A 15,811-nucleotide genomic window follows, 5' to 3' on the forward strand; every position below is an offset into this window, starting at 1 on the left:
CCTGAAGGACAATCCGTCACTCTCACAGACCTTGGGAGACAGGCCAGTCCTCACTTACAGACAGCCCCCCAACCTGAAGCAAAAACTCACCAGCAACTACACACCACACAACAAAATCACTAACCCAGGAACCAATCCCTGCCACAAACCCTGTCCGCATATCTATTCAAGGGACACCACCATAGGACCTAACCACATCAGCCACACCATCAGGGGCTCGTTCACCTGCACATCTACCAATGTGATATATGCCATCATGTGCCAGCAACGCCCCTCTGCCATGTACATTGGCCAAACCGGACAGTCCCTACGCAAAAGAATAAATGGACACAAATCTGACATCAAGAATTATAACATTCAAAAACCAGTAGAACACTTCAAATCTCCCTGGACACTCAACAGACTTAAAAGTGGCAATTCTTCAACAAAAAAATTCAATAACAGACTCCAACGAGAAACTACAGAACTGGAATTAATTTGCAAATCAGACACCATCAAATTAGGCCTGAATAAAGACTGGGAGTGGATGGGACACTACAAAAACCTATTTCCCTCTGTTGATACTCTCACCTTCTCGTCAATTGTTTGAAATGGGCCACCTTGATTGCATTGGCCTCATTAGCACTACAAAAGCAATTTTCCCTCCCTTGGTATTCACCCCTTCTTGTCAACTGTTAAGAATAGGCCATTTCCACCTTAACTGAATTAGCTCATTAGCACTGAACCCCCGCCCCCCGCCATCTTTTCATATGCTGTGTATTTGTACTGCCTACTGTATTTTCCACTCCATGCATCTGATGAAGTGGGTTTTAGCCCACGAAAGCTTATGCCCAAATACATTTGTTAGTCTCTGGTGCCACAAGGACTCCTACTTGTTTTTGCTGATACACACTAACACGGCTACCACTCTGAAACCTAGCTAAGAATGAATCTCTTATTTGCCTTCTCTCCTTTAAAGGAGTATCTGTCCCAAGCTTCCCATATCCCATTAGGAAGAGAGAATAGTGGACACCTCTTCTTTGCCTTCTCTGCCCTACAGAGGCAGCAGGAAAAGGGAGAAAACCACCACTGCTGCTTCTCCTCCCTAAAAGAGGAAGAAGGGAAGGAAGAAATACCAGTTTCCTGCCAGCTACCTCTCCCTTCTAGGGGAAGGCACATCATGTATAAAAATCTATCTTGCAAGGGTTATCTTCTAAAACACAGGAATTTTCCTAGGGTGTCACATTTTGTTTTACATCAATACGGAGACTTCATCCTGGTAGAAACTGAAGTTAAGAGCATTAGGGATATGGCCTGTATGCAGCTCCACACACTGCAGAGACAGCATTATTTTTGTTTAGGTGACTACATTACTGCCTGGGAATATGAACCCCTTTTAAATACATTTCTTCTTATCCACAAGGTGTTATAAAACCACTTCACTCATCCATACCTCTGATGACAAGGGAAAAGAATAGGTGAATACCCCCTCCTACTGTGATCTACTTTGACCATTGCTCACATGGATGCCATGAGGCATAATAAAATTTGTTAAATGTTTCAAGATCCTTGCACGTAAGGAGCTAAGTAAGTGCAAAGTGGTAGCTGTTAACCTTTGATTTATGCCTACTGTTCCTTAAAATGTACTGGCAGCCAAATAAAAATATAAAAGGATTTTAAAAATAAAGGAAATCACTGCCTCTCTAAAAAAAATCCACTGCTCATGAACTTGGAAACTTCAGTATGTCTTTCAGGATTTCATTTAAAATATTCCCTTTAAGTAACATCTACATAACATCCCTAAGATTTTGGCATATTCCTGCCTTCCAAACACTGCCCTCTGCTGGATGGAAAGCCATTGTCAGCTCTCATGTTAGCAGCTCCAGTGTAGAGGGAACATAATAAGCCCTAAAGAAGGGAAGGGGAATAGATTACAGGGTTGTGATTTTCCCCAACCTCTGGAGGAAAGAAACTTTTTTCTGAAAAAAGTAGTAAGCCAATATTTGAAGGTTTTATGAAATTAAACAAAACACACTGAATGCTAGCTAACTTTATACACATATTTATTCCCCAAAGAGTCATATATGTTGTCTATACTGAAAAGCTATTGCAATTCTATACATGGAACAAAATAATTGTGTTCCCAATCTAGGCCTACCACTTTTTTGCATCTATATTTAAATACACACACATGCACATACACACCATGCTCAACTGATGCAGAGCTGTCTGAAAAAGGAAGCAGGTCTTCCATAAAAATTGATAAAATTCTAAATTCAACTCTTCTACCTTCCATGATTGTCATATTTTTGTTGTATCACAATCTTATTCACAAATATATATTTAGGGTAGAAGGGAAATGACTAACCATTTCTACTTCCAGAAAGTGATGGGGACAATTAACCACCCCATGGTAACTTTTAGGATCCAAATTCTTCCCCATTAAATATTTGACTCCTTCCCCACTGCTGAGGCTGTCTGTCCTAGATATCATCATTTTGATAGAATGCCAGACAAAATTTTTTTTGAAGCACTTGCTTTTTCCTCCCAGAGCCCAAGCACTGTGTGTATGCAGTACTCTCAACCCATTAGATCAGGGATTGAGAGACCAAGTTCCAGAATAAAACTCTTTTTGGCAAGGTACATGAATAAACTACTAGATACTGAGCTTCCTCCTTCCCAGTTTTATCTTTTCTGCTACCCGAGGATCTAATACATAGATAGGCAAATTACGGCCCGCGGGACAGTCCTGCCCGGCCCTTGAGCTCCCGGCCGGGGAGGCTAGTCCCCAGCCCCTCCCCTGCTGTCCCCCCTGCCCTGCAGTTACGCCGCCGCGCGGGCAGCGAGACTCCGAGCTCCTGCCACTCTGAGCAGCACGGTAAGGGGGTGGTGGCGGCGCGCGCGTGGCAGTGAAAAGATTGGGTAGTGGGACCCTGGGGGCAGTCAGTGGACAGGGAGCGGTTGGATGGGGTGGAGGTTCTGGGGCGGGGCGGTGAGGGGTTGGGGAACTGGGGGGGTTGGATAGGGCGTGGAAGTCCTAGGGGGCCTGTCGGGGGGTAGTCAGGGGAAGAGAGTGGGATCTCGGGGGCGGGGGGGCGTGGTTTGGAGCAGGGGTCCTGGGACAGGGCAGTCAGAGGACAAGGAGCAGGGGGGATTGGATGGGTTGGGGGTTCTGAGGGGGGCAGTAAGTGGGAGGGGGTTGATAGGGGGCAGGGGCCAGGCTGTTTGGGCGGGCACAGCCTTCCTTACTTGGCACTTCATACAGTTTCGCACCCCAATGTGGCCCTTGGGCCAAAGTTTGCCCACTCCTGATCTAATATTTACATGAGAGTTTAAGAGCATTTTTATTTCTTACCCCCCCCCCCCAATTATATGCCTCTCCAATCCTGATGTATGCACCTACAAGGAATGAGCAGGGTAACTCACAATTAGAATAACAGAATATCAGGGTTGGGAAGGGACCTCAGGGAGTCATCTCTTCCAACCCCCTGCTCAAAGCAGGGCTAATCCCTAATTTTTGCCCCAGATCCCAAAATGGCCCCCTCAAGGATTGAACTCACAACCCTGGGTTTAGCAGGCCAATGCTCAAACCACGAGCTATCCCTCCCCCCCACACATGACCTAAGGAATCACAGATACACTAGAAACTGGAGTGGAGGGTGAAAAGCATCAGAGACACACACACACACACACACACACACACCCTTTTCACTCTAGGATACCTTCCTTTCATCCCATGTAATTATCTACATTCGATATCTATAAACTGTGAAACACCAAAGTAATTGCATTTTCCCTTCCACATTACAGCTGCAGCCTGCTATACATAAAGGCGGCACTTTCAGAGATTGCCAAGAAAAATCTTGTATAGTTCTTTCAATGTTGCTCCATAACCAGCCATTAAAGGATGGTGGAAACTGCAATGCATACTTCCTCTTCCACCCCCAGGATCAGCTATAAACATTTCAGTCCTCCCCTCTCCTTGACTGTCCATGATGCAAGCCTCTCAAGATTACCCAGAAACTTGTCTCCCATACCACAACAGTACCATCCCCCTAGTCAGAGACAGATGGCATACATGGAAATATTGGCCCTAGCATTCTATTTTGCCACTTCATTGTCTGGCTGCCTAACCAACATAACTGGCTTTGATAATGCTTAAGATTTTTGACATTTTAATGCAACTGTGAACTTACAAAACCTTGTGAAGCCAAAAAAGTAACACAAAGTATATACTGTCATGCAAGACATCATTACAAAATATGGATGAATGGTTGTCATGGTAACAGTTTTAGAGAGCAAAGAATCCTGCACAAATGCTCAACAACCAGAAGAAATGCTAACTTACACACCCGGACTTTTCCCTATTTACTATCATTAGTAAGCTTCTTTTGAGTACTGGAGTCATTAACTGACTCTGCACTGTTTTGAATCTGCAGCAGGAACAAAGTTACACAGTTTCTATACCTGAAATCTATTCAAGTTTCTCTAAGCATCCTGAGAAATCCCTTATTATTTTGGACAGCTCTATTAGCTCTCTTATGGCACTGTAAAGCACAGTTTTGAATTACTGGTTTTCATTACTGCTATGCTTTCTAGCAGACCCGGCTGTGCGATACAGTGGCATTACTGGCTGTGGAATGATTGAAAGACATATGGAGTTGCAATATACGGTGTATCCATGATAATGCTCAAAAGGAAGAAGGGTGAAAAGTTAAGCACCACAATCCCCAAATCTCACATACATAAAAACACAAATATTTGCCACTGACTAAATTCAATATAGAAAAGTTAAAAATAATAAAAATTGAGGATCTGAATCCTGATAAAGGGAGTGGCAAAAGAATATTTCTAGACCTAAGGCCAAAATGTCAAGGAAGCTATTTACAAGAGTCTGAAGGGGAAATGCTGAGAGAAAAATCTGTATTTCTGTTCACTGATGGAACAGGAACAACATTAGCAGAGAAAGAAACGGTGAAAAGGAGGAGGAATAAAGAGAGGGAACTTATTTAAACCATTTTATAACCTATAACAAAACATAGAGAGGTACTGAAAAGTGATACTGCAAACCAATTTTCTAGTTTAAAGAGTATAAAGTAGTTTATCATCAAATTTTTGGCATACTTAAAATGATCAAGACAGACATGTCCTAAGAATTGTACAGTATACATTAAATTTACCCAACTATATTCACTAAGGAAGTAAAACAAAACACCAATCCCCACCATTTTAGGAAGGCCCTAAAAACGCGTAATTTCTACCTGTTGATTACGCAGTTAAACATATCTCACTGGTAAGTTTTATACATTCTCAGCGACATCATCCATACTACTGATAAGGGCTTTTAATTCTGGGTGCCTGGTCTGAATGCAACCTGAGTCCTTAGTGACCAAAAGCCATAACCAATTGACAGATGATGAAATAAATTGTGTATTTATATTACCACGGTGTTTAAGAGCCCTAATTCTGGACCAGGACCGCACTGTGCGAGATACCTTTCAATCAGAACAAAAAGACAAAAAGGCTTACCCCAAAGAGCATACAATCTAAGCATAGGACAAGAGACAACAGATGGGGGAGTATAAGCAAACAATGAGAAACTATTGGTCAGTGTGATAGGCAGTGGTCTCAGCACACAAGCAACCTAACTGTTGTGAAGTTTTTTGTAGGCAGCACAGCAAAGGAGAGTTTTAAGGAGGGATTTGAATGAGGAATGCCTACCAAGCGTATGAGGCAACATGAGAGAAAGCACAAAAGTGCTTGTTTGAAAATTTAACTAGTGGGCAATGCAAGCTGGTGTCATGGGCCACTCAGAGGTGAGAACTAAAATTTCATTAGCAAATGAGCAATGATAGGTAGAGTTGGGGTAGGCCGTGAATGGCCTTGAAAGCAAAGACAAGTGGCTTATGTGTTTGATGTAATAGAGAACAGGGAGCCAAGGCTAACAAAATGATCTTTGCAGCAGCATTCTGAATGGATATGAGAGGGGCAAGGACAGAGAAAAGAATGTTGCAGTAACTGAGATGCGAGATAATGTGTGGATGAAAAGTATGAAATTTAGAGATGTTACACAGAAAGAAATGGTAAGATTCAGACATATCCTGGATGTTAGGACAGAGGTCGGAGTTGAAAATGATATCCAGGTCACAAGGACCCAAGTGACAGGAAGGAAGGTGGTGTTGTCAACAGTGATCATTAAAGGAAGGGGTCGGGGAAGATTAAGAACTCTGTTTTAGCTATATTGAACTTGAGCTAATGGCTAGACATCCACGAAAAGATGTCAGAGAGACAGGCAGAGATTTTAGATTGGACAGAAAGAGACAAGTCTGGAGAAGAGGGATAGATATGTGAGTCATCAGCATAGACATAGTAGCTGAACTTTTGTTTGTAGATGAGATAACCCAGAGATAAGGTGTAAAGAAAAAAGAAACAATGATCTTCCAAAGGACACACTGAAGGAGCAAACAGCAATGAAGAAGAACAACCAGGTGAGGACAGTCACAGAAGCCAAGGAGGATGAGATTTCAAGAAGAAGAACATGGCTGACTGTGTAAAAGATGGCTTACAGGTCAAGGAGGAGGAGAATAGAGTACTGTTTCTGAGCTTTGGCTATGAAGAGGTGAAGATTTTGATGAAAAAACAGTTCCAGTGATTTGCAAGAGGTGGAAGACTGCCTGGAGAGGATTCTGAAAGGAACTGGAGAAGAGGAACTCCAGACAGCGAACAGTGATGTCGGTATGTATGGTGCTTATTCCAGAAAACTCACATCAAGAGCTCTGCTCAGAGTGCGCCTATGACATGAAGGACCATCTCTTTCCACAACAGTTTTGTTCCACTGGAAAAATGGAACTGTAAACCAACAGAGGAAGCCAGGCCAAGATCATGGTACTCTCCGCTAGATAAAATGAGCGCTAATTTTGCTGCACAGAGATGAATGCAAAACCTAACTCTCTGTATAGGCTTCCTTCAATGGTACTCTTACACCAACACTCCTGATCTTCTATATTCAGTTTTAAAAAAGCTAAGCCTGCCTCTTGCTCACAGCAAAAGAGTTATTGTTCTTATTCTTCAGAAGTGCTCAGGTACTAGGATGATGAGCACCAGTATCAGACCCTAGATAAATGAAATGATTGTCACATGCACACAATCTAGCACTCTCATTGTCAGCCTCAGCAAAGAGACCAATGAATGAATGGGCATGAAAACTGAATTAGCCCCTCCTCCCGAAAAGGTAGGCCTCCCAGCTTAGTGTTGAAATACATCAGCAGATGGCAGTTTAACACTGCTTTCTCTTCTGAACCTGTTCTGAGAAGACTCCATGGCTAACAAGTTGCAAACTTTCACCAGCACTAAACTCCCTAACAAATTAATCACTCTTTAAAAAAAAACAAAACAAACAAACAAAAATACAGAGCATTCACTGAATTCTGTTCTCAATTCTGTTCCTAATTATTTCCTGCTGCTATCAGTTTAAGATTTGAAAACAAGCAAGAGGTAATAACAGCACAGTCTTGGGGGACGAAAGAAAATGTTGCTAAGTGATTAAGTTTGCACCGTGTCAAATGCTACCGAGTCATTTCTGGCTAAGTTAAGGTAATGATTCCCACATTTGTTCAATGTCAGGGGCCAAAGGGATAGTGAAAAAAGCAGCAGCAAACTTATTAAAAATCCTTGTCACATGCTGATTATTTTAGTAGAAACCACGTAAAATGCAGCCAAAGGTTATGTACACTAATTAATAGTTTTCAAATTTTAAAAACCAAACTTTTGAATCGCAGAGTTTCCTCCAGATCTGTGGAAAATATTTTACTGTCAATTTATTACAAAAATAATTCCATGTTCCAAAAGCCTCCATTAGAGTGCTCTCAACATCTTCAGTAGATCTAGCGTTCAATGTCTACTTTTAAGGCCACATAATTTATTACTGTACTTATGCATTCCACAATCACAAGTGACAATTTCTCCCCTAACAGCATATATTTTAATTTGCCTTTAACAATATCAATAAAATAAAATAGCATCTTGGGGAAGAGCATCCATTTTTACATCAGTTACTTCCAAGTATCATGGTTCCCTACCTTGGAGCATTTCTCCAATACTTCCTCCTTGAACTGTAGAAATTTCTCCTGAATAGCAGGCTGGTTGAGAGCAAAGGACAGGAAGTGTGTGAATGGCTGCTTCTTGCGGAAGCTCTCAGCAAGAACATCAATCCGTGTTCCGGCTGAAATGACACCACTACGCTGCTGTCCAGTAATCACTAAAAGCAAACAAAGTGACACTAATTGTAACTATATGAAATCCACACAAGATTGGTGACATTTTGCTATGATGTCCACAAGAGCTAAGAACTAATTAAAAAGATACTTTTTTTCCACTGTACTTATTAATGCATTTAACAATCTATATTGTAGAATATTGACAAGTTAAGTAAAAATATGAATTAAGTTCTAAAAGACTCAGGACAGAAGACAATCAAACAGAACTCCAATAATAATTTAATTCACTATAGCCAATATTATGAAGCATTTATATTGCAGTAGCACCTAGAGGCCTCAAGTAGCTTGGGGCACACTGTGCCAGACACTGTAAAAAAACAGTCACTACCCCAAAGAGCGTACAAGCTAAAAAAAAAAAAAACTTAGATCCTATTGGATAGTTATTTATCTACAGTACTATTAGCCTTGTTTATCTGCATCACTATTTCCCTTTAATTTCTTATTTGATATATAGCAGTATTAATGACAGAGAAATGTCTGGAGCTGCAATACTCTTTTTTTAATTACCTGGCAGCACTGTATCTTCTTATCCTCATTCCAGATCTTAAAGGAGGAAAGGAAGAAATATAAGATATTCTAAACCCCTTAAACATAGCCAGAGAAGTCTTGCTAGACTCTTAATTTTACTTCAATGCCTTACATTTTTGCTTCTCTATAAAATTAGGATGATATCATTCAAAAGGTTGCTTCTCCTTCTCCTCAGCAGCCTAAAGAAAGATAGTCCCTAAAGCGTTTACAGGGCTGTGATGCCAAACAAAGTGATAAGATTCTCTCAGTTCAGTTGCTCTTGAAATGTCTACATAACTGTCTCAACTCTTCAGGTAAGCAACCCGTTACTTAAAGTCAAACATCTGCATGACCCCCTTACATTTACAACAAAAGAAAAAGTAAAAGACGTATCCATAACAACAATGGCAATCATATACCATTTGGTTGTGGTTTGAGAGGCTGATAGAGAATATGTGACCTTGAAAGGAAAGGGCTTGTGGAGACTGAGGATTGCTTTAAATTAATTTTTCAAGGCCTCACAATCCTCCTAATTGCCTTTCATGACCCCCTAGAAGGTCACAACCCACTGATTGAGAAACACTGGTCTAGAGGTTCACTTCTGAATGGTATTGACAGGCATGAAATTTTAAATACTATGAAAGACCTTTTTTTAACATTTATGTATATAATTACTGGGACATGTGGCACTAATATTATCCTGATGCCCATAACATGCTGCAGTGTGTGTCTGCTTCAGATATTCCATTCCTTTTGTAGAAGCCACAAAATGCAGCATATTATGGGCATTATGATGCTCTTTGTTATTATAAAACTAAGTGTAACAGGAGCATACATTACAAACCCACTCATTTTCATTGTGAAGTTCTAGTAATAAGAACAAAAGATGCAACAGTTTTATTAGAATACCTCTCTTTTTTTAAAAAAAGATAGCTTTATAACAACCTATGGTGCATTTAAAGAAAGTTTATTACACGTGTACATACACATTGAGAGAAGATGCCTTGCTATGTATGTACAACTCCCCATTAATATGGCTGTTAATATAAAAGTAATTATTCAGGAACTTACACCCTAAATCCTGCAGAAACTTACACATATGCTTAACTTTAGACTACTGCTAGGTTTGACTTCAACAGAACTACCCAAAGGCTTAAAGTAATGAATATGCTTGTGTTAGGAGGATTAGGGTCTTAAATAATACTTTTCATCTACAGATATTACAGCACTTTACAAAGGTGAGTAAAACAGAGAAAATAAGGTAAAAAGAAAAGTTAAGTGACTTGCACAAGATCACAGAGTCACTGATGTGTCAGAGCTGAGAACAGAAGAGCCATCTCCTGATTCCCAGTCCCGTGCACAAAACACACACCAAAGGGGGAGTAGACAAGAGAGCATTCATTCATCTTGTGCACATTAAAGCTTACCGATTTGTCCTTCCATTCCAGGCTTGGGAATGCTGATGGAAGTTCGAGTCTCTGTTTCCAGTCTCTTCCTGGTTTCCCCTTTTTTTCCAATTATATACCTATAGACATACAAATGCTATACTGTCATGCACAAAATGTCACTATTTTCTTTTTCTAGGCAGGGTTTGGTTGCTTTATTCTTTTCTTTCTTGGGGATAGAAGGGGGAGGATTCCCCTGGGGAGTCTTCTGAAACTACCATATCATTCAACCACCAAAGAGAACACGGAGCAGAAACCTACAAAACGCGGAGCAAAGAAACAATTCAGCACAGTCATTTTAACCACCCATACATACTGAAATAAAAAATTGTGTATGTAATTGTAATATAACCATTCCTAAAAAATTGGCAAATATTACTAGACAAAGCTGTCATATCAGCTAGATACTTCCAAGCGCATGTCTATACTTCTAGCTGGGGGTGCAGTTCCCAGGTTGAGGAGGCATATCTGCACTAACTCTGAGCAAGCTAGTGTACTAAAAATGGAGTGCAGCCACAGCAGTGTGAATCCCTCCTACTGTTCACACCATTTCTGCCTACACTCCATTTTCAGCATGCTAGGTCTAATCGAGCTAGGATGCGTATGTCTCCTCCAGCTGTGAATCACACCTCCAGTTCAAAGTATGGACATATCCTTAGTGAACATTAAATTATTTCACTTCAAATATTCAATTAGCAAAACACTGCAATCTTGAGTGTGCCTTCTCACAAAGTGTTCACAGCTTCCCCTGGCCTGGCTGCTTACCTCAGTCTCTCCCCACATTCTTCCATCTTCCTGGCTTGCTTTCATGTCCTGAAGAGCAGATGCTCAAAAAACTGCTACCAGCAAGAAAGCACAAGATGCACTTGCCACCATGGTGAGAGCCAGATGCCAAATGTGAAACAGATACATTGGAAATGGATCCACACCCCTTTCCCCCACACAAATACAGAGCTCTCCACAAAACAGAAAATATTTGAGAGATCTAGAATCTACAGCTGCCTCTGAGAATCCAACCTCCCTGACAGATTCGTCTGTAAAAGAGGATTAAAATAAAACAACATGTAGGCTCACTTGTATAGTGAGCTGGGAACCTCCACTGCACACTGGAAACCTCTCTCAGTCTCTTCTACCAGGAAGGCATCACAAGGTTCATCTGTAGGATCCCCAGGGCCTACAAAGTAAAAAATCAAACTGTTCTATAAAGGTTGATAGTGTTTTATGTGATGCAACACTCTCACCAGCTTTCTTCTCCCAAGGTTAAATAAAAGAACAAGGTGGCTCCTTCTGTCAGAGCAAACTGGCTTTTATTTCATCTTACGACCTGTTCAGAAAAACATCATGACACTACTTTTAAATCTTCCATTCTTGGAGGGTTAAAAAAGTAGCAGTTTCAGCCCGCTACAGAATAGTTTTTCTCTTGGCTGCAATTTGCAAAATAGCCCAATAGGATTTTTTTAAAGAACTGTTCTGCCTGTTATTGAGCGGTAGCCCACTGGCTTAAGCATCAGAGGATATAAAGACACACTCTCACCCATGGACCACTTAGTCATATTTGTTTTTCAACCAAACCTGGTTAGCTCAATGTGAGCAGGGGTGGGTTTGGGTGGCAAGAAGCATATTAGAGTTTGCCCAGTTCTTTCAATCTTTTCTACTTGAAACAAATGGTGGATGTTTACCAGATATTCTTGGGCTTTTCTATATTTACAAGGACCCACACAAACATTACCTAATATGGTACTCATACAGGTGAGTACACCAAGATAGAAAAGGAACAGTTAGCCATGTAAATAGGTGATACCTTTCAAAATCCACATTAGATGGCCACAAGAAGACACCCATTTAAGGGCCAATATCAAAAGGTCCTGAGCACTTCCAAGGAGGTGCTAAGTGACCTCAACTCCTATTAACTCCGAGATTAAATTCACTGTGGAAAATACCAAGGAAAATGCACGAATAGGGAAAAAATATTATCTACAAAGTCTTAACATTTTTACTGATCATTTTAAATTAAAAAAATCTTTTAACCCAGATAACATTGTTTTGCTGAATTTTTCAGTCAACAAATTAATTGATAGCCAGCAACCCACGTCAACTTCACAATCACTTAAGCCAACATTTTGTAACCAGAATTTACTCTGCTCCTCAGCCAGGACTGCTAGAGAACAATGCAAAGTATTTCTTCACTCAAAAGACTATGTCCCCAGTCCTGCAATAAGGGCAGACCCCTGTGCCCACAAGGAGCTCCTCACAGGCTCAGAGCCTGAGTTTGCTAACTCCCTGTGAATCTTAAATGCTGATTCCCCACTTTGCAATATATTATATTTAATACCAGACTGGGCCCCTGCATATTAGGTTTTACCTGCATAGAAATCATCCTCTTCTTCATTTGGATAGGACTGTTGTTGAATAATATTTTTCCTATAAACGCGCCCTCCAATCCTTACAAGTGTTGGACGCAGAACTTCCATTGTGCTCTTCCCGCCAATGATGGCACCCTACTGAAATAAAAATAATTCTAATGACATCTCCCTAGAAATTGTAAATTCCCTGGTTTCCTATATGTACTTTCTAAGAGGTTATCATGGAGGCATCAGTAGAGACTCTGTAGTTAAGGCTGAGTTTTACACTTAAAACAAGGGATTCATCCTTTTTGTTACATATGAATAATACAGCAACAAAGTTTCTTCCCCAATATTACAGCACTTAGTCCAGGAGTGGCCCCAGAGCCACATGCGGCTCTTCAGAAGTGAAGATGCGGCTCTTTGTACAGGCACCGACTCCGGGGCTGGAGCTACAGGCGCCAACTTTCCAATGTGCCGGGGGGTTCTCACTGCTCAACCCCTGGCTCTGCCACAGGCCCTGCCCCCACTCCACCCCTTCCCGCCCCCTCCCCAGCCATGCCCTCACTCCTCCTCTCCCCCCCCCCAAAGCCTCCTGCACCCCACGAAACAGCTGATCAGGAGGGGAGGGGAGGCGCTGATCGGAGGGGCTGCTGGTGGGCAGGAGGCACTAGGAGCCGGGGGGGGAGCTAATGATGTATTACTGTGGCTCTTTGGCAACGAATACTGGTAAATTCTGGCTCCTCCTCATGCTCAGGTTGGCCACTCCTGACTTTAGCCTTTCATTAAGAAATTAATTTTCTGAGAATTTACAAGTAGTCTTAATTAGAAACTGAGAAATTTAAACAAACTAAGAAATATAAGGTAAGAGATTTAGCTCCCAGCACCAGCCTTTTTTTTTTTTTTTTGGGGGGGGGGGGGGGGGAGGAGGGGAGGCCTAATGGTCAACCACCAACTCTTTGAAATTCCCGTGTTATAATTAAAAACTCTCAGAAAGTTGTGAATATACTACACATTTTAAATTATTTTTTAGGATTAGCAGTCAATTTTCCCACATCATTTTTCATAATTGAAATTTTCTCCTGCACAGGCTGAAAAATACAATGGTTACTACAGAGAATTCCACACAGAACTGGCTTTTTTCAAAAACCACTGTCATTTCCTATTGCTCCCAAAAGGAGCAAAGCCACAGAAGTGTCTCTCTTGCTGCTGTCAGTGGGCCTGTCTCTGCCTCCTCAGAGCACAGGAAGCCTCCATCTTCCCTGATGGCCTCTGTGGCTTCAGGATGATTGAGAGCAGTGGGAGATGATGGTCATTTTAAAAGAGGACAATTCTTCCTGACAGATAAACTTTGGTTATGAAAAACAACAAAAATGACCTTTCATCCTAAATATCTTTTCAAAAGCAACCCACTGCGCCAGATCTACTCAACAGATAGGCCAGGAAATAGGGGGAGACTAAGTTCAATGTGCGTGAGAGAAAGAGCGAGAGGTTGTTTTGGAGGGCATGAGGAAGAAAGTGCTGTGTACATTTTCAGCCGTTTTGCACTACACTGGCAAAACAAAGCAACTGCAAACCCAGGTTAATTATGCAAAATACTTTTAGCTGTTCTGTGCTGCCCCAGAGTGAGATACAGCAGCCACTGTGTACCTATATCTCGTAAAAGTTCAAAATTTAAAAAAGTGTGTGAGAAACTGCATATCTTCAAATCATTAGAAACATTACATGGTAACATACTCTTTGAGTATCTTGCTTAGAATCCATACAGGAAATTTTTAATTTAAAAAAAAAAAAAAAAAGGAAATTCCCTGACAAAAATCTATATTAAAACAGAGTTAAGATTGAAATACAAATCAGAAATTTTGGGAAAGCTATATTTTAGGTATTTGTAATTCTGCAAAAGCCAGCCATTATACACCTAGGAAATTCAGTTAAACTTAAAAATAAAACCTAAATATATTAAGGTATATAAACAAACAGCTGAGGCACCCAAACTTTAACTTTGGCCTGTCACAGTCTTCAAACTCCCATATAATTAGAACTTACTGAAAACTTGTGAAAAGTATAAGGCAAAGACTGAATTTTAAGGGTTAATGTTCATTCCCGCCTCCCATTAATCTTCATAACTGAGAGTTTCTCCTTTGTCAGAAACCTTACTCTGCATTATGATGACACTATGAAGGGAAAAAACCTGCCTCTGTAAAAGAAAAAACTTTTTTTAAAATCCGTTTTATCTAATCTAGGTCCACAAATATTTTGTTGGCAGTCTCACAACCTACAATGCTTTCCTTAAAGCTCCAGGGTTCTAGAAGTAATTATGTAAGAATCTCAGCTTTTATCTAAATAAAAAAGTAAGTTCCTTCCTAGCTCTTGTGGTTGTAGGGTAAAAGCTTGAAAATGTTAACCAAGGGCACCCTAAAAGCCCAAAAATCAGAAGACAAAAAAAGAACAAAGCATTTCTTTTTACTTTGATGGGTGGGTTTGTTTTTCAGTCTCATGACTTTAAAGCCAAATTTGTTATTTTTGAGTTGTGATTTTTTGAATATGCAAGGTTGACAAAATTGCATTAGGGCAGGAATCTGTGCTCGCAAAACCGGATGCAAGGCTGAGGCCTAGATCACACACCACAAAGAAGCAGTAGCAAAACAATAACGGGGTGGCGGGGACCTAGCAGCGAAAAAACAGTGGGCTGCGGGGACAGTCACACAAGCTCACAGAGCAAGACCCAGCTCCCGCAAGGTGCAGCGCGTGGAATGACGGGTGCAAGGCCACAGCAGGGCACGGCTACCCCTCTGACACAAGTCTGGTGCCTGGGAGTCACTGGCCCAAACCCTCCAGTGACTCCCCCTCCCCCCCCGGTGTCAGACCCCCTTAGTCCGGCACACACTGACCAACGCGCGGGCAGCCGCCGGGCCACCCCCGCACGCAGCTACGCGGGGCCCGAGCAGCAGCTCTGCGTTCGTCGGTTTTGCGGAGAGAAGCGGGGAAGCCAAGCGCCGCTCCCGCGTGTGGCTTTTGAAGCCTCATCGTGACGCTGCGGGCGGGCGGGTCTGCCTGCCGGCGGCCCTGCAGCCGCTGCACGCCGCACTCACCTGGGGCGGCAGGGGGACGGCCCCGTTTGCCCCGGGAGAGGCGCAGCGGCCCTGCCCAGGGGGCCGAAGGGCGGGCGGGTCCCCGCCACTTAACCGAGACAGGCGCCAACCTGCCCCAAGGCACTGCGCTCCCGGGGCCGGCCTAGTCCTACCCCACCCCGCCCAGGCTC

General features: G+C 42.0%; 1 protein-coding gene across 1 annotated transcript in view; it reads right to left on the reverse strand.

Annotated features, from left to right (window-relative positions):
- ASCC1 (activating signal cointegrator 1 complex subunit 1) overlaps positions 1-15,811 on the reverse strand; it is a 47,176-nt gene that overhangs the window by 31,272 nt on the left and 93 nt on the right. The window contains 5 exon segments of the mRNA XM_077822017.1: positions 8,058-8,236; positions 10,190-10,287; positions 11,282-11,381; positions 12,570-12,705; positions 15,642-15,809. Coding sequence (XP_077678143.1) covers positions 8,058-8,236; positions 10,190-10,287; positions 11,282-11,381; positions 12,570-12,705; positions 15,642-15,809 — 681 coding nt within the window.

Source organism: Eretmochelys imbricata, chromosome 7 (genome assembly GCF_965152235.1).
Source record: "Eretmochelys imbricata isolate rEreImb1 chromosome 7, rEreImb1.hap1, whole genome shotgun sequence".
Taxonomy (NCBI): Eukaryota; Metazoa; Chordata; order Testudines; family Cheloniidae; genus Eretmochelys; species Eretmochelys imbricata.